The 19,654-nt window shown below is 41.9% G+C and overlaps 1 protein-coding gene across 1 annotated transcript in view; it reads right to left on the bottom strand.

Moving 5' to 3' along the window:
* KNDC1 (kinase non-catalytic C-lobe domain containing 1) overlaps positions 1–17,824 on the bottom strand; it is an 87,384-nt gene extending 69,560 nt beyond the window's left edge. The window contains exons 1-3 of the mRNA XM_063306574.1: positions 17,558–17,824; positions 17,418–17,504; positions 7,121–7,319 (exon numbers count right to left, since the gene is read on the bottom strand). Of these exons, the coding sequence (XP_063162644.1) occupies positions 7,121–7,319; positions 17,418–17,504; positions 17,558–17,824 (553 nt within the window). The remainder of the gene's footprint in view (positions 1–7,120; positions 7,320–17,417; positions 17,505–17,557) is intronic.
* Between the last annotated feature and the right edge of the window lie 1,830 nt (positions 17,825–19,654).

The raw sequence follows: 19,654 nt of genomic DNA, 5'->3' as shown, positions 1-19,654 counted from the left end.
CCTGGGCTAGTCACATCAGTGCTAAATGGCTTTCCAATAAAGTTGCAGGGGGGGAAGGGGATACTGTTGCGGTTTTCCTACTAACAGATTAAGCTGCTATTGTACCTAATCATTTTGGCTGGGTGAAGAGGTTGTATTTGATTGTCTCCTTTCACGTGCTTCATGCAAATCGCCTGGGGGGAGGATCCTGCCCAGACTTGTTTCTTACTTCCTCTTTTTCTCTCTGCCGATATGTAGCAAGCCAGGAGAGCTAAGTCCTTTAAATATGTTTTGCTTTTGTTTTGCTTTCTGTAAATAAATTATTTTTATAGATATGCCTGGTGTGTGTGACTTTTCTGATCTCTCCTGGGCTAAAGGCTTTCCCAGCATTCTGCCAACAGGTTATGTGCCCAGTAAACAGCCCAGTAAAACCCAGAGAGATCAGCTCCACACCTCATGCACAATTTAAAGGCAGGTAGCAAAGACCTGTGAAGATTTTCTTTGGAGCCACCTGGAGATTTTCCAGCAACCGCCGGTCTACAGGACAAAGAAGCCAGCTGAGGTGACTTGCAAGAGAAGGAAGAAGCCATGGCTACTTCCCAGCCCTCAGCGATGCCTCTGGAGCGCCTATCAGAGACCAACTATTTGAATTGGGCCCTGAAGATGGAGATGTATCTTCGCAGAGAGAATCTTTGGCTGCCAATTGGTGAGCAAAACCCCCAAAATCCCAGTGCTGAATGGCTGAGACAGGATGAGCGGGCTAGAGCCACCATTATCCTGGGAGTTGAGGACAATCAGCTAGTCCACGTGCGAGGCATGCAGTCTGCAAAGCAACTTTGGGAAGCTTTGAGAGACTTATATGTAAAGGCAACAGCAGGGAGTAAAGTTACTCTGACGAAAAAGCTGTACAGAGCCTACCTTGCAGAAGGAGATAGCCTTCCTGAGCACCTGCATTATATTCAGCAGCTGTTTGTTGAGTTGCAGGAGAGAGGAATGGAATTTACACCTCTCACAAAATCCTATATCCTCCTGTCCTCACTGAATGAAACGTGGGACACGCTGATTTGTACCCTGGAGGCTATGCCTGAAACAGACCTCACCCCATCGTATGTTACACAGCGCTTACTCGCTGAATGGGAGAAGAGAGAGGAAAGATCCCCCCCCCCATCTTTTCTGGAAAGCTGCAAGACCAGAAAATGAGGGAAAAGAAGGGAAAGGAACCTGAGGCCACAGCGCTAGCTAGCCAGCGATGCTTCACTTGTGGTTCAGCTGGACATTTGCAAAGAGACTGTGCCTTGAGACCCAAGGGTAGAAAGACAGAGAAGAAGAACACAAGGGCAACACAGAAGAAGGCTCTTCAGACAACCCAAATTGCACAGGTTGCTGAGAAGGGTAATTCTGATGTATGGGTGTTAGATTCTGGGGCCAATTGTCATTTATGTAATTGTAAAAGCTCTTTTGTGTCACTGTCTAAAACTGAAAGACAAAGTGTATCTTTGGCTGATGGGTCTGTGACCAAAATTATGGGACAAGGTGACTTGTATTTATCCTGCTTGGGAGAAACTGTAAAAGGTGTGTTGTATGTGCCAAATTTACAATCAAACCTTTTATCTGTGGCACAATTGGCTGCAACAGGGTATATCATAACATTTAAGAAAAATGGTTGTGAGATACGAAAAAATGGGAAAGTGTGTGCTACTGGTATGTTAAAAGACTCCTTGTACATTGTGCAAAATGCAAGGAAGCCAAGCTGCAAGGCTGCAGTTGGCAACACACCATATCATGACCCATGTGTACACCTGATGCACAGGAGATTTGGTCATGCTAATTTCAAGTATATAGCACAAATGCCACAGCTGTGTGCTGACCTAAAGATAAAACCCTGTGATAAATACTTAGACTGTGCAGTTTGCAAAGAATGCAAAACACTAAAAGCTCCTGTGAGTAAGCACAGTGACAGAGTTACAACTAGACCTTTGGAAATTGTACACTCTGACATTATTGGTCCCTTTGCTCCAAGTCTTGGACAAGCAAGGTATGCAATGACCATCATTGATGATTTCTCAAGATACACATTTATCTACATCTTAAAACATAAAGATGAGGCATTTGAGAAATTTAAAAGTTTTGTGACATGGGCAAATGGAAAATTCCCTAGGCCTGTATCTGCACTCCAATGTGATAGAGGAGGAGAATACCTTTCTCACAAATTCAGAAGGTTCCTAGTGGAAAAGGGGATAGAACAAATTCTTTCTAACCCTTACACCCCTCAGCGAAATGGTGTTGCTGAAAGAAAGGGCAGAACCTTGCAAAATGCGATGGAACGCATGATTAAAGATTCACAATTATCTTTTAAGTACTGGGGAGAGGCCATATCTACTGCCACTTATGTACAAAACAGATTGTATAACTGTGATTCAGGATACTCCATTCCATTTGTTTTATGGTGTGAAACCAAAGGTAAACCATCTTAGAGTGTTTGGTAGCACTGCATGGGTTCACATTCCAAAACAGCAGAGAAGGAAAGGAGGCCCCACAACAAAGAAAGCCATCTTTGTTGGCTATGAACAAAGCCAAAGGAGCTACAGGTTCATAATGGGAGAGAAATTAATAATTAGCAAAAGCGCTTCTTTTGCTGAACAAAACTGGGGGAGATTAAATTCTAGCTCTCCAGTTGATCTGACCACCACAAGAGAACAGCAAGGACTTGCTGATGGTGATCTTTTGCCTGATGAGGACATTAAACCAGAAAAGCAAACTGAAGATCTGTCTGATGAGACAGATGCTTCTCAGGAAAGTGATAGGAGTCAAAATTTAAGCCCTGTATTACCTCGCAGATCTCAGAGGAGTAATAAAGGCATTCCTCCATCACGTTTTCAGGCTGAAACAGTAAAGGCTTTTCACATATTCACAGAACCTGAGTCTTTAGAACAAGTGAATGCTTTACCACCTGAGATTGCACAAAATTGGCATTCTGCCATGCAACAGGAATTAGCATCCTTGAAAGAAAATAAAACATGGAAACTGGTAAATCTACCTCCCAATGAACGCTGTCTGAGTTGTAGGTGGGTTTTCAAACTAAAAAGGGATGCTGATGGCAAAATCCAAAAATATAAAGCAAGGTTAGTTGCAAAAGGGTTCACTCAAAGGAAAGATTTAGACTTTGACAAGACTTTTGCACCAGTTACTAAAGGTGAATCAATTAGATTACTGTTAAAAGTTGCTGCACTGAAAGGAATGTCAGTTAACCACTATGACATTCAGACTGCATTTCTCTATGGTGATTTAGACCACAAATTATACATGCAGCAACCCCCTGGCTATGAAAAAGGGGAGAATCTAGTCTGTGAACTGCAGAAGTCAATCTATGGGTTAAAACAAGCTGCTAGATCCTGGAACCAAAAAAAAAAAAAAAAGTAGATGAAAAACTGCAGAATTTTGGTTTTGAAAAAGGAAAAGCAGATCCCTGTGTATATATGAAGAAGGACAAACAAGGCTGTATGTATCTGTGCATTTATGTTGATGATTTGCTGCTGTTCACATCAACAGAAAAACAAAGGCTTGATCTGAAGCCTGCAGAAATAGAACAAAACATATTGATATTAGATATCAATATATCAAAGATATGATAAGCAAAGAAGAAATAATGTTAAAATATTGTGAATCAAAAGACATGATTGCTGATATTTTAACCAAACCTCTTCCTGTACCAAGACACAAAGAGTTGTCAGAGAAGATTGGTTTGCATTTTAATCTATAGTGTAAAAAGGAGAGTGTTGCGGTTTTCCTACTAACAGATTAAGCTGCTATTGTACCTAATCATTTTGGCTGGGTGAAGAGGTTGTATTTGATTGTCTCCTTTCACATGCTTCATGCAAATCGCCTGGGGGGAGGATCCTGCCAGACTTGTTTCTTACTTCCTCTTTTTCTCTCTGCCAATATGTAGCAAGCCAGGAGAGCTAAGTCCTTTAAATATGTTTTGCTTTTGTTTTGCTTTCTGTAAATAAATTATTTTTATAGATATGCCTGGTGTGTGTGACTTTTCTGATCTCTCCTGGGCTAAAGGCTTTCCCAGCATTCTGCCAACAGATACCACTATACTGCATATTGCATTGAAGTAATTCAATTATGTTGCTAAAATAGGAGTTTAAAAGGTAACAAGCAAACACAGTGCAATTTGTCAGACTAGTATGACAAAAATGAATACATAGAATTATCTGCTTCATTCATTTTGGGTCACACAGAGAGCTCGAGCAATTTAATATCTTCCAAAGTATCTGATGGAAATATTTAAGGGGAAAATAATATATCACAACAGCAGTGGGCCCCTTGAAACACTTTTCTACTTTGTCCTAATCTCAAAAGTTTTCTTGGGATCCTAGGAAATTTACAGAGAGCCTTCTTCTATCAGATCCTCAAAGACAACTCTCAAAATTTCATTCATTTCCTATTGTTCTGTCTTCAATATTTTCTGGTAGGTCTTGCTTGCAAGTTCCCTAAATTTTCTGCTCCTCAGTATTTCTGTTTCTACTCAACTACAGATGAAACATCTCACCCACAACCTTCATGCTGGGGCTACCTCTCCCCAGTTTTACCCCTTGATCTATTTCCTTCAAATATCTCATCAGAGCATGGTTCTTGATCCTATTTTCTGGAACTAAGGTCATATCCCTTCAATATTCCCCTGTGGTATATTGTTCTTTCTTTCTGAAATATTACCCCAAATAATAAACATCTCAATACTACAAACCCCCTCAACAAATTCAATATTAGCAAACTCCCAATTCCCAAAGGGGCAGAATGACTAAAGTAACATTACTTTATTTCATCTGGTGGGGTCCAGGAAATGGGCCTTCTCTGTAGTGCCCCCCCACTCTGGAATATCTTGCCCCCGGAGGTGAGGCAGTCCCCCTCACTCCTGACCTTCCGGAAGGCCCTGAAGACCTGGTTCTGCCATCTCACCTGGGGCGGGAAAGTGAATAACCATTCTTGGGGGTGGCTCACACCCTAGAGTCCCTCCCACCAGCCTGGATTTTATACCTTTCTTGGATTCTATTTATGTCCTGACTCCCAGGAAACACTCTGAGACAGGGAACTGTTCTCTAATGTTTTATTGCTAATACATAGCAGTAATCCTAACAAACTGAACAAGCGTGGGAAAAACCCAGCCATATAAACCCCGCAGGTTAAGGCAGTCCCAATCTGTGCCTCTTGGAATGGCTCACCAATTCCTCAGTGCTACGCATGCACTTAACAGTCTGGAAAGGAGCCCCCTGCTCGCCATCCTTACTCATGACAATTTATGTACTGTATTTTATTGTAACTGTTTTATGAGATTTTAATGTTTATATTTTGCGCTGGATTTTACTGTAAACCACCCAGAGTCCCTCTTTTGTGGGAGATGGGCGGTGACTAAATTTGAGCAATAAGTAAATAAATAAATAAATAAATAACAGCATTGTGATAGAATTCTCACCCCTTTTTCAAGTGTGTTGTGTTGTCACTGCTAACAGAAGCAGCAAGTTCTTGAGGACACCCATGGCTCCTGGTGAGCTGGCTTTGTTCTCTTCGTAATCTCCCTTTAGTAAGTAAGATGAGATTGAAGAAAGATGGATTCCTCCAGAGCCACAGGACATGGGGTACAGAACCCTGTAGCTTGGCTTCTAGAGATCCACATGATGTCAATAGGCAAAGCTATAAGAAAGTTGGTCCCTATCCATGGATATTATCTACTTTGCCCATCCACTATTATGTACCGAACTACAACTTCGCTTATATATGTCCCAAAGCAATAGAAACATCAGACATACTCTCCTGTCCATTCCCTGGCTTATCATCTTGCAACACAACCTGCCAGAGTCAAGCAAGGTTTCCAATATGTCACAAATCACACCTAATACATGGGTGGGTAACCGTGTCAGGAACAAAAGAGGCAAAAGAAATTATGGCTCCTTTATGTCTGGCCATATCAGGAAGCTGAAATACAGTGAGTCCACTATCAGTGTACTAACTTTACTCTTGCTTATTTCTAAACTCCTACAATACATTTTGCCATATTGCCATGCTATCTTAGCCAACTAGTAATACATGTACAAATATTACAACCCTGTTGCGTGAGCTGCATTGGCTCCCAGTTTTCTTCTGGGTGCAAGTTAAGGTGCTGGTTATTACCTTTAAAGCCCTACATGGCAGGGGACCAGGTTATCTGCAGGACCATCTCTCCCTGAGGATATCTGCCTGTCCAACCAGAGCAGACAAGGTGGACATGCTCCAGGTCCCTTCCCTTAAATATTGCCAACTTGTGTGCCTTTTCCGTGCAGCTCCTGCCCCCTGGAACACCCTCCCATCTGAGATCCGACAGGCCCCTACCCTTCTATCCTTCCGGAAAGTGCTTAAAGCCTGGCACTTTCCCCAGGCATTGGGACAGAGCAAGGCCAGGGTGTGATGAGAATGTGGGTGCATCAGGGGAGTGTGGCTGTGGTGCCAGGTTTTTCTGTTTTTATTGCTGTTGATTTTTATATTTTATACTGTTTTTATACTGTTCTATTGGTTGTAAAGGAGGAATGCTGATTATTTTAAGAGGGGTGGCTATATAAATGTTTTAAATGAATAAAATAAAATAAATTCATGGAACACACATAAAATCTGTTCACTAAGGGAAGGGGGAAAGTTATTTTTGCTAGCTTTAGCTTCTTATATATTAAATAATGCATGTTACTGCTACAGCCAGTTAATGTTTTCTACTCAGCTTTTCTCCAGTTGGAATATATAATGAACACTAAATATATAATCTATCTTTCTTGGCTCTCAGATTCTGTTTATGTTTAAGAACATTCATACAAGGGGATGGTAGCATTTATTGCATAAAATCCTCTGGAAAACATTGATTAGATTAAAGAACTAAATTCAACAATGTATTAAATTTAATCTTTGTTCAATACTATAACACCTAAATGAACATACAGTTAGTAGATGTAACCTAATTTAGCTTGACATGGGCTGACATTCATCATTGCATTAAGAAATTATGGTTCACACTCTAATTAAAATCCATGTAAAAATCTGACAGAGAGAATATAAAGTTTCACTACATTATCTCAGTAGGAATTTTTGTACTTTGCCTACCAGTCTAAATACTTACCACTGATCTGTTCCATGAAGCATACATTGCCATTGGTGTTAAAAGCCAAAGTGTCAGGAGTAACGCAAAGTGTCTGGAAGATTGTAGACTGGACAATGCTCTTCAAAGACTGACTACACTCCAGGCAAATAGCCCAAAAATCTTGCTCAGTAAGACAGCTATCTTGCAGTGACAGAACATCAGCAAGGGACACATTCTCCTGCCAAGATAAGAATTCAGAATTACTCCACACTTCAGGACAGTCCAACAACCCAACACATTTCCAACAAGTTCAAAGCTTTCTAAGACAAAAAACCTAAAAGGTATTTTCACAAGTTTCACCTTCACGGTCACCTCCAATTGGTCTAAACCTGCTTATTTAATTTTGCTTTCCTGTTCTAGATTTCTTTCCTCCCTCTCAATATTTTTCTAATTTGCAGCTGCAACCCTCTCTAAACTCCCAAATGCATCTCATCTGGAAGAGTAGATTTGATAAATTATACCAAGCACCACAGTATCAGACACTCTAAGCAGAAGGCTCATAGAACAAAGATTTCATGACCAGCACTAGAAACTGACTTCATGCTCTGTCCTTCTTTCTTCCCTTCACAAGACCTTACCAATGTAAATATTATTTTGCACAGGAAAGGGCTGGAGAAAAACACCTAATCTGCCATGGAATTCTAAAGGAATTCCTAGAGAAAATTATTTTTAAAGTGTCTTGTTTATTTATTTTATATTTCTTTATTTAACTGCTCTAACAGAATCTTTGGTTATTGAGAAGCTGTAGGAAATGAAGCAAATGAAGAGATGCTTGGAGCAATGATGAAGGAAAACGTTAATGTGCCTGAATATGGCTGTATGCCATGTCTGCGAGTATATCATGGTGAAAAGGGCAGTGAAACATGCACACTTCTCGATGGTCACTGCATCTTCAGACTTGCATTTAGAGGCTCTATCCAAGGTCACACTTTGCCTTTTGCAGAAGAATGAAAATGAAGATCCTCCTGCAGAACACTGTGACATGTCTGAAAAGTTTTTCACAGATAAAATTGCTCATGTTCACTCAGAGTTGGATACCAGTTGGGGAAAGTCTAGTAAGATTAACTCAGACTATGTCTTGTGAGACCATCTGGGATTCTTTTGAGTTCTTTTCAGAAGACTCAGGATGTAGACAGAGCCCTCTGTGGCATAAACTCTGCCTTCTATAGGCTTGATCCATGCCCTACCTGTCTCCAATTTTGGCTCTGGATAGACTCGCCCCTCCCACAAAAGAATTGGGTTCATGACTTTGGGGTCCTCTTGAACTCATGATTCCTGACAGAACAGCAGATGGAGGCCATGGCAAGGGGAGGGCAACTCCAGCTTCAGCCGGTACTCCAACTCCAGGCCTCCTTAGTCTGAGAGGCCCTCATAACAGTGGCACATGCCTCCTCATGTTGCATCTAGACTACTGCAATACACATTGCATGGGGCTGCCTTTTAAAACAACTTGGAGGCTTTAATTGGTCCAAAGACGAAGATTTAGCAAAGTGACATCAATGCTACAGTTGCTGCATTGATTAATAGTTTGTTTCTAGGTCCAATTCAAAATTCCAGTTATTACTTATATAGCTCTACATAGCTCAGAGTCCATTTATAGGAACCCTCCCAGCAAAGTTCAGCCCATTCCATACATTATTTTAGAGGAGGAATGCTGATGATCCCATATTCATGATTCTACATGAATATCCAGTGATGCCCCTTCACAGAAGCTGCTTTCATACCTTGGAACACCTTACCTCCTGAGTACAAATAACCCCTGAGTACAAATCACCTGTCCTTTAGAAAATCTCTTAAGACCTTTGTCTTACAGTTTGGTGTAGTGCTTAAAGCGCCGGGCTAGAAACCAGGAGACTGTGAGTTCTAGTCTCACCTTAGGCCCGAAAGCCGGCTGGGTGACCTTGGGCCAGTCGCGCTCTCTCAGCCCAACTCACCTCACAGGGTTGCTGTTGTGGGGAAAAGAGGAGGAGGAAGGAGTACTAGGTATGTTCGCTGCCTTGAGTTATTTCTAAAAATAATAAAGGCGGGATAGAAAATTAAATAAATAAATAAAAATTATTCCTGTGGGCATTTGGGTGCCAACGGTGAGGGTGCCACCATTATTAGTTGAGTTTTCTTTGTATTTTAATGTTTTTCTTGAACTTTATATTATTTTGCTATGATTGGAAATCACCTTGAGACCTAGGAAACTGGTAGTACATAAAACCTTGTATACATAACTAAATAAAAATTATCACAGTTCTCCTCAGAGAAAATACTTAGATTTAAACTTTGGTAGCAAAATAATTATAAACCTACTTAGAAACAATAGTGCTTCTTTCGACAGAAACTTCTAAGGAAGTTATATATACAGCACATCACACAGCATGGTTACCTACAGCCTGGCTTCTATGGGGGCCTACATGTCTACAAATATTGCAAATTAGCAGGTGTATAAAAGGTGGAAAGTTAGAAACCCAATAGTTCTTTTTTTAAAAAAAAAAATCCCTTCCTTTCCCTTTTTTCTCTTTTCTTTCCACTTTGGTATTTTGATTTTTGTTAAATTTGCTTCATTTATCCATTTTTTCCTTTTATTAATGTGTGTGTGTATATAAAGTAACGATATAATGGAGATTTTAATACTAATTGATTCACTTAAGATTGGAAACTTTATCATAAAACAAACACTTTGATGCAATTTGCAGCAGTTTTTTTTTCAATGTTATACTCACCTTTGGATGAAAATGTCAAATAAGTATATGCTTGTAATATTGTCATCCTAAATTTTAATTAATATTGATAGAATAGGTTTTTTCCTCTTCTTTATTTTCAATACTCTAAGTTATCTAAATAATATAATGTTAACAATCTTCAATTAAAATTGTATAAACATTACTGTATTGAAACAACACAATCTATCAAGATCTATAAAACATAATAAAAAGGAAAAAAAGAAATCAACAGGCTTAAACTCACTCCAGCCTAGACTTATTTCAGGACTAAAATGGTGGTTTTCTAAGATCAGTTACTACCTTATTGCTTATCATGACTTCATTATTTTACTCCGTAGATTTATGTACATACTTTGCTTGCTTCCATGTGTTAATTTATTCTATTTATTCTGCACGCATTTTTTAAAAATGACCTCCAACTGTAAGTAAAACAAACACTTAGAAATAATGCTACTGGCTCAATGGAATGTTCAAATAAATAGTCCACGCTGTGCCCCGAACTCCCTGCAATCATACTTTTATTAGAAGTCCGGTGAATGGAACCATTAGCCTAATCCACAGTGCAATTGTAAAATGTTCTGGCTTTAGTAGCACAGCTTCCTGACAAGCCTATTTAAGAATGGGAAACATACTGCTCTTGCTATAAGAATACTGTAGCGCTAAAAAGCTAAGTCCCATGGCAAGTGCTTTTGCCCCAGTACAATTCTGCTGCTGTAAATATAAATGGTCTTACCATATGGCAAGGGCACAAACATGTAAAAATTATCCACATCCGTGAAAAAGTAACATTCTCTCCTGATGAAGGTGGCCACGCTTGTGGGAAAGCATTTTAAGCATTAATGGAAGGATAAAATTACCCCAAAGTTCCACTGCTTTTCTGTTCCCAGAAAAAGATGTACTCCAACTCAAAAGGAAAGATTCAACTCTAATTGATTTTTAATAGTATAGGTTGCCATCAAAGAACTGTGCATATTATACACCTTTTCCAGCAGTTTATTAGCAGAAAAGTTTTACTCCTGGGTTTTTAAATCCTGAACTGAGTTACAAGGGGAAAAGGTTGCACTGAGTATCCAAATTGAGTAGAAAGGTGGGATATGAATAAGTTCAATAAATCAAATAAAACAGTTAAGAAATTAGTACTATTTGAAAGTTCTTTTTTGAACACTGTATAATCTTCAAATTAGGAAGATTAGGTAAAGCTATATCCAAATCCATTATACTAAATCTGCTTCTCTCTGTTTCAGGGTTCCCCAAAGTGGTCAATATTAGCCTCCAAGGGTTGATGGGTCTATCCAAGGGGTCAACACATGGCTGGGGGGTCAAAAGGGGGTCAGTAAATGTCTATCTGTGTCAGTAAATCTCTGTGTGGTCATTAGGAGTCGAAAATGACTTGATGACACATAATCATCAGTCAAATGTATGGGAGTCAATAGGTGGTCGATAAATAATGGAAGGTTGATTGGGGTTAATTAATCTTTTGGGATCTCTGTAAAGCTCCACACTAATCCCTACTTTTGAATGTGAGGTGGCTAGTGGTGAGACAGTTCAGTGGTCAGCCAGCAGCAAGAGTGGCCTTGACTTGTCTCTATTATTAGTAGAAGTAGTAGTTAAAGTAGTATTTATTCAATTATTTTCATATAATAAATGTTTGGGGTTCAATGAACTGAAACTTCTTGAAGGGGTTAATAAGCTGAAGAGTTTGGGATTCCTGCTCTATTTTGCCCCATTAAAGCAAGCCTCAGCAATTGTACTGCAAAGCAAAAACAGATATATTGAGCAATGAGGTAGGGAGAAGACAACCTCCGACTTACCTAGATTAGCCAAATCCATCCTAGAGATCAAGGGGGTGACAGATGTTGGAACTAAATTCTTGCTGATAAGTTTGCTTCTCACAAGAAAAAAGGCATTTGTTATAATTTAAGTTTGATGTAGTAGTTAAAGGCATTGATTTAGAAGTTGGGAGATTGGGAGTTCTAGTCCTGCCTTGGGCACAAAAGCCAGGTGGGTAACTTTGGGTCAATTACCTCTCTCAGCCCTAAGAAGGAAGTACTGACAAGCCACTTCCTAAATGTTGCCAAGAAAACTGCAGGGACTTGTCTATAGAGTCACCAGGAGTCAGGGATGACTCAAAGGACCATGACAGCAGTATGTTATGGTGGCCTTTCAGACCAAGATATGAGAAAGTTACTTCAAAGATTAAACAGTGAGTTTCAAATTCAATTTACAAAAGGATGGAAGTTTACATAATCCCATTAGTGTAAAGGTAATCAAAAAGAGTATTGTATTGCCAAGTATCTAACTAATATCTCATCTGTTTCACATTGTTGTTGTTGTTTATTCGTTTAGTCGCTTCCGACTCTTCGTGACTTCATGGACCAGCCCACGCCAGAGCTTCCTGTCAGTCGTCAACATCCCCAGCTCCCCCAGGGACGAGTCCGTCACCTCTAGAATATCATCCATCCATCTTGCCCTTGGTCGGCCCCTCTTCCTTTTGCCTTCCACTCTCCCTAGCATCAGCATCTTCTCCAGGGTGTCCTGTCTTCTCATTATATGGCCAAAGTATTTCAGTTTTGCCTTTAATATCATTCCCTCAAGTGAGCAGTCTGGCTTTATTTCCTGGAGGATGGACTGGTTTGATCTTCTTGCAGTCCAAGGCACTCTCAGGATTTTCCTCCAACACCACAGTTCAAAAGCATTGATCTTCCTTCGCTCAGCCTTCCTTATGGTCCAGCTTTCGCAGCCATATGTTACTACAGGGAACACCATTGCTTTAACTATGCGGGCCTTTGTTGTCAGTGTGATGTCTCTGCTCTTAACTATTTTATCGAGATTTGTCATTGCTCTTCTCCCAAGGATTAAGCATCTTCTGATTTCCTGACTGCAGTCAGCATCTGCAGTAATCTTCGCACCTAGGAATACAAAGTCTTTCACTGCTTCTACATTTTCTCCCTCTATTTGCCAGTTATCAATCAAGCTGGTTGCCATAATCTTGGTTTTTTTGAGGTTTAGCTGCAAGCCAGCTTTTGCACTTTCTTCTTTCACCTTCATCATAAGGCTCCTCAGTTCCTCTTCACTTTCAGCCATCAAAGTGGTATCATCTGCATATCTGAGATTGTTAATGTTTCTTCCAGAGATTTTAACTCCAGCCTTGGATTCCTCAAGGCCAGCTTGTCGCATGATGTGTTCTGCGTACAAGTTGAATAGGTAGGGTGAGAATATACAGCCCTGCCGTACTCCTTTCCCAATCTTAAACCAGTCCGTTGTTCCGTGGTCTGTTCTTACTGTTGCTACTTGGTCGTTATACAGATTTTTCAGGAGGCAGACAAGATGACTTGGTATCCCCATACCACTAAGAACTTGCCACAATTTGTTATGGTCCACACAGTCAAAGGCTTTAGAATAGTCAATATAACAGAAATAGATGTTTTTCTGAAACTCCCTGGCTTTTTCCATTATCCAGCGGATATTGGCAATTTGGTCTCTAGTTCCTCTGCCTTTTCTAAACCCAGCTTGTACATCTGGCAATTCTTGCTCCATGAACTGCTGAAGTCTACCTTGCAGGATCTTGAGCATTACCTTACTGGCATGTGAAATGAGTGCCACTGTTCGATAGTTTGAACAATCTTTAGTGTTTCCCTTTTTTGGTATGGGGATATAAGCTGATTTTTTCCAATCTGATGGCCATTCTTGTGTTTTCCAAATTTGCTGGCATATAGCATGCATTACCTTGACAGCATCATCTTGCAAGATTTTGAACAGTTCAGCTGGGATGCCGTCGTCTCCTGTTGCCTTGTTATTAGCAATGCTTCTTAAGGCCCACTCAACCTCACTCTTCAGGATGTCTGGCTCTAGCTCACCGACCACACTGTCAAAGCTATCCCCGATATTGTTATCCTTCCTATACAGGTCTTCTGTATATTCTTGCCACCTTTTCTTGATCTCTTCTTCTTCTGTTAGGTCCTTGCCATCTTTGGTTTTGATCATACCCATTTTGGCCTGGAATTTACCTCCAATGTTTCTAATTTTCTGGAAGAGGTCTCTTGTCCTTCCTATTCTCTTGTCTTCTTCCACTTCCGTGCATTGCTTGTTTAAAAATAATTCCTTATCTCTTCTGACTAACCTCTGGAATTTTGCATTTAATTGGGCATATCTCCCCCTATCACTGTTGCCTTTTGCTTTCCTTCTTTCTTGGGCTACTTCTAGTGTCTCAGCATACAGCCATTTTGCCTTCTTGGTTTTCTCTTTCTTTGGGATGTATTTTGTTACCGCCTCCTGAACAATGCTGCCAACTTCTGTCCAGAGTTCTTCTGGGACCCTATCTACTAAGTCCAGTCCCTTAAATCGATTCTTCACCTCCACTGCATATTCCTTAGGAATATTAGTGAGCTCATATCTAGCTGATCTGTGGGTCTTCCCTAATCTCTTTAGTCTGATCCTAAATTGTGCAAGAAGAAGTTCGTGATCGGAACTACAGTCAGCTCCAGGCCTTGTTTTTACCGACTGTACAGATGTCCGCCACCTTTGGCTGCAAAGGATGTAATCAATCTGATTTTGGTGTTGTCCATCTGGTGAAGTCCATGTATAAAGCTGTCTCTTAGGTTGTTGGAAGAGAGTGTTTGTTATGCAGAGTGAATTGTCTTGGCAAAATTCTATCAGCCTATGTCCTGCTTCATTTTGTTCTCCCAGGCCATACTTACCTGTAATTCCAGGTGTCATTTGACTGCCCACCTTAGCATTCCAGTCTCCTGTGATGAAAATAACATCTCTTTTAGGCGTGGTGTCCAGTAGGTGCTGCAGATCCTCATAGAACTGCTCTACTTCAGCTTCTTCAGCATTTGTGGTTGGGGCATATATTTGGATCACTGTGATGTTAGATGGCTTGCCCTGAATTCGAATTGAGATCATTCTGTCGTTTTTTGGGTTGTATCCAAGCACTGCTTTCGCCACTTTACTATTAATTATGAAGGCTACTCCATTTCTTCTGTGGTCCTCTTGTCCACAGTAGTAGATCTGGTGGTCATTTGATGTGAAGTGGCCCATTCCAGTCCATTTCAGTTCACTGACACCCAGAATGTCTATCTTTAATCTTGACATCTCACCAATAACCATATCCAATTTGCCCTGGCTCATAGATCTTACATTCCAGGCTCCAATGGTATGTTGATCCTTAGAACATCGGATTCGCCATTCACCACCAGCACCATCGGCCGCTAGCCGTCCTTTCAGCTTTGAGCTAGCTGCGTCATCACGTCTGGGGCTAGTTGAGCTCATCCTCTGTTCCTCCCCAGTAGCATTTTGACCACCTTCCGACCTGGGGGTCTCATCTTCCGATGGTATACCGACATATCTCTGGTTGTACTGATCCATTTAGTTTTCACGGCAAGAATGCTGGGGTGGGTTGCCATTACCTTCCCCAGGGATCGCATTTAGTCTGACCTCTCTGTCATGACCTTCCCGTCTTGGGTGGCCCTTCACGGTTTAGGTCATGGCATCATTGAGGTGCTCAAGCTCCAGCACCACAACAAGGTAACGATCCTTTGCTGAAGCTGTTTCACATAGGAGAATGTTTTTGTTGGCTAACTACTGCCATCTATATAACTCTGGAAGAGATGTATAACTATACAACTTTATAAGACCATCTTTGCCCCAGCTCAAACAGGTTGAGTCAATTTTCCACATTCAGTTGTACTGTCCTATGTACCAACCTTAGTGCTCTGATATAATAAAGCCATTATTAGCCCCTTGCCTGGGCCAGCCAGATGAAGAAAATGTCTTTTTTCCCCCTTTTCCCTACTAACAGATTTTTTTTTTTCAAAACTTACTGGAAACATTGCTAAATCCAGTTCAATAGCAATTGTTGTAAGGAAGATACGGATTTAATTTTCTACACTGGTTAATTTAGCAGGTTTTTTTAGCAGTTTTATTTGATATCTGCTTGGCTACTGTTTTGATTTTTAAATGTTGATGTTTTTATTTTCTTCTTGTTTTGCTTTTATTTACTGAAGCTTTGGTGGCATTCCTCCCGTGAAACAGCTTGAGTACAGATATAAGAAAAATCTCTTTCTGATCGAGCTTCTTAGCATTTGGGGGATGTCAGATTTTCTTTATAATTACGTCTGCTGGTTAGTGCTACTCTAACTGAATGCTACTTGTGACTTCTTTGATGTCTTTAACCTTTATTTCTATTCTATTCTCTGTTTTGAAGCAGAGCAGCATAGAAATACTAAAAATAAATAAATAAAAATAAATCATGTATATTGATTATGGTATCTGGCCATAAATAAATGAATAAATAAACTAGAGATAGGTAGCTGGAAAATGAAAATTTCTCCAGGTGCTTTTTAAGGTGCAATTTAAAATTAAAATGCAATACTTTGGAAGAGTCTTCTATTTTCAAAGTGATCAACCAGATTTCTACAGGGAACATACAAGCAGGGCATGAAGATCCCACAGCATCCACCACGTGTTCCCATTCGCATGAGCACGTTGTCCACAAAGCTGGAGGTACTTTATAGATTTTTAAACCACGTTGCACTCAGTTAAGAATTTCATGAAACTTTTAAAGAGACTTTCATTAAGAGAAATATTGCCATGTTACTGAAGTTACCGTCAACTCAGTTTCTCAGGCACATTCTTTAATATTAAGTACATTCTTTAGCAGAACATCCCTTAATATTAGGCTGAATCGGAAACATATGCAGAATCCCACTTTAGTCTGCCTATTTTAGAAATGACTTTTGATAAATACTTGGTTCAGACAGATACTAAAGGAGCCCAGAATTCAGACCAGGTGACTTTGGAGAAAGTTAAGACTGGTAATTGATTGGATAGGCCACTGACAGGTTAAGGCGGTTTTTTTTCAACCTTGGCAACTTTTAAGATGTGTGGACCTCAGCTCCCAGTATTCCCTAGTCAGCATGGCTGGCTGGGGAATTCTGGGTGTTGTAGTCCACACATCTTAAAGTTGCCAAGGTTGAAAAAACAGCGGGTTAAGGAAACACCGAACTTTGGCCAGATTCAGCCCCATGACTTTACGTCGAGGGAAACCTTTACCTTTACCTTTATATACGAAAGACAGCAGAGTTGCTCCATGCATTTTCCACGGGCAGTATGTTGGCAGCCTCTTTTTACCAACCTGCCTTGCCGGAGTCGGATTCGTGCAAGCACTGCATCTTTTACGACTTAGGCTACAAAGGGACCGCTTTTATGGGCTTGTTTCCAAGTGACAAAGGATCTGGGATGGATGTTATTCAACGGGAACCCTCGGGCCAGCTTGACGGTTCATACGCCCACCCTCCTGCCAGCTCCTTGCAAGGCGCATTCCTGGGCTGCGTTTCAAAGATACAGTAGAGGAGCTGGGGGGGGGGGGGGGGGGGGCAGGCCAGGCCAGTGCCCAGGGAAGGAAGTCGGCGCCACCTGCAGGGTGTCCCCCCGCCCCCCGCCCCCCCCCACCCGGAGAGGCGGCACCACCACCAGCCCAGACAGACAGCCGCAGGACTTAGCCGAACTGGGCGAGGTTAGCGGAAAGGGTCGTTTTCCCCGCTGCTGCCGCCTCCGCCGCTCACCTCGTCCTCCGAGAGCGCAGGCAGGGGGTCAAAGTCACAGGACTCTTCCTCCTCGAAGTCATCCATCGCGGCTGCTGCCACGGAGTCCTTTTGCCCCGCACGACGGGAGGCGACCCGAGAGGACTCTGCCTCCCTCCGACCTCCACTTCCAGCGCCCGGACGCTCTCCGGCACCCGTCCCCGCGTTTTCCTTTGGCTACTTAAGGTCCGCTCGTCCCTTCCCGCTCGCCTCTCGGTCGCTCCCCCGGCGGTTCTGCTCGCCGCTCCTCCCTCCCGGCGCCGTCCGGCAAATGTTTGCCGATCGAGGCAGCGCCCATGGCAACAGACGCGCCTCGCCTTTGGCCGGGCGCGAGCCAAGGAGGGGGCTCCGCCTTGTTCCCGGCCAGTGGCCGAAAGAGTGGGCGGCATCGCCTGCAGCCTTTTTGTCTTTTAAGAGTAACTTCTCTGTAACCAGAGGCGAGGTTTCTGCGGAAACACCGCGCTGCAGTTGCTGACCGACCTATTTTCGCCCAGCCGGTGGCTCCTGAAACGCTAAGCCCCTTCTTTATGGTAAACATTTGGCAGATTAGGGGCCCCTGCCTCGGTTGCTCACGTCCAGGCCACCAGGTCCAGGCCCTACAAGTCCTGACAACCGCTAGGTGACCGTCAAGCCCAGGCTACGGACCTAACACGGAGACACAACTTGGAGAGCCTTTAAGGCAGTGTTTCTCAACCTTGGCAACTTTAAGAAGTGTGGACTTCAACTCTCAGAATTCCTCAGCCAGCTTGCACCAACGACTGTACCTACTCACGATTAGCTTGATTAGGTAAATTGGGGTTCCCATGGCATGGTAGGCCATCAGTACCTATTTGAGTTGGGTTTATGTAACATGCTAGGCTGAAATGTTGGCTTATAAGTGATTCACTGTGTCCTGCAAACGCAGCCTCCAGCTTAATGTGTCTAGCCCTTTAAACCCCATTCCAGAGTCATTATATTATTTGCTTTCTCCAGAAAGTTGGGGTGAGAATGGAAAGAAGGTTGTAGTCCTCTGCAAGTAAGTTTGTCTGTCTGTCTGTCTGTCTACCTATCATCTAATTTTTATCCTGCCTTTATTACTTTTATAAATAACTCAAGGCAGCAAACATACCTAATACTCCTTCCTCCTCATATTTTCCCAACAACAACCCTGTGAGAAAAGTCAACGTAGGGTGCAATCCTAAACATTCTTGGTTTGGATGAAGCTCCACTAAATTCAGTAGGCTTTACTTCACTAAAAACACACTTAGAGACCAATGAATGGGTACATTTTCCTGGAAAAGAAACCACATTACCAGATGTGCATAACAAGGCTATTCTTATGCAAAAGAACCCTCTTGCGCTACAATCAGTATGATTAGACCACCACAAACATATGCTACACTAAGAAGATGTGTCAACATTGAAACAGATAGTTTACACATTCAGCTGAAATCACAACTGGCATTGGGTAACAGTATTTACAGAATAAAAGGTACCCAGTTATTCAGTCTTTTTTTTTAAATTTTTTATCCTGCCTTTATTATTTTTATAAATAACTCAGGGTGGGGAACATACCTAATATGCCTTCCTCCTCCTATTTTCCCCACAACAACAACCCTGTGAGGTGAGTTGGGCTGAGAGAGTGACTGGCCCAAAGTCTTACTGCTCTTTTAAGATCTTATATTTACTACTTCCTGCCTAGTTTCTGCTTACTAGCTCCAATATAATATTCTGTCAGAGTAATCCAAGACATGACTAATACTGTACTCAGAAAATGACAAATATCCATAGGATTTTTAGTAGCCCTCACTTACAGCACAATTCTGTGCATATATAATGGGTATTTTGGAGCTATATTTTGGAGCTTCACCTGAGGAAGTGGACAGGGCCCTTGCTAGTTTGGCCACTTCTGCATTGGATCCGTGCCCCTCCTGGTTGGTCAAGGCTGCCCGGGAGGAGGCACGCGATTGAGTCTGGGCGGTGGTTAATTCCTCTTTGAGAGAGTGGTGGTCCCGCCGGCTCTTGAGGAGGCGGTGGTGCATCCTCTCGTCAAAGAGGCTATCGCTCGACCCCACCAACCTGGATAATTTTCCTCCAGTCTCCAACCTCCCCTTTCTAGGGAAGGTTGTGGAGTGAGGGGTCGCGTGGCAGCTGCAGAGGACCCTGGATGAAGTGGATTATCTGGACCCTTTTCAGTCAGGGTTCAGGCCGGGTTACGGGACTGATACTGCATTGATCAC

The sequence above is a fragment of the Candoia aspera genome, chromosome 6 (genome assembly GCF_035149785.1).
Source record: "Candoia aspera isolate rCanAsp1 chromosome 6, rCanAsp1.hap2, whole genome shotgun sequence".
In the NCBI taxonomy this organism is placed as follows: Eukaryota; Metazoa; Chordata; class Lepidosauria; order Squamata; family Boidae; genus Candoia; species Candoia aspera.
Note: the sequence above shows the minus strand (reverse complement) of the source record. Positions and strands in the feature narration are given on the sequence as shown.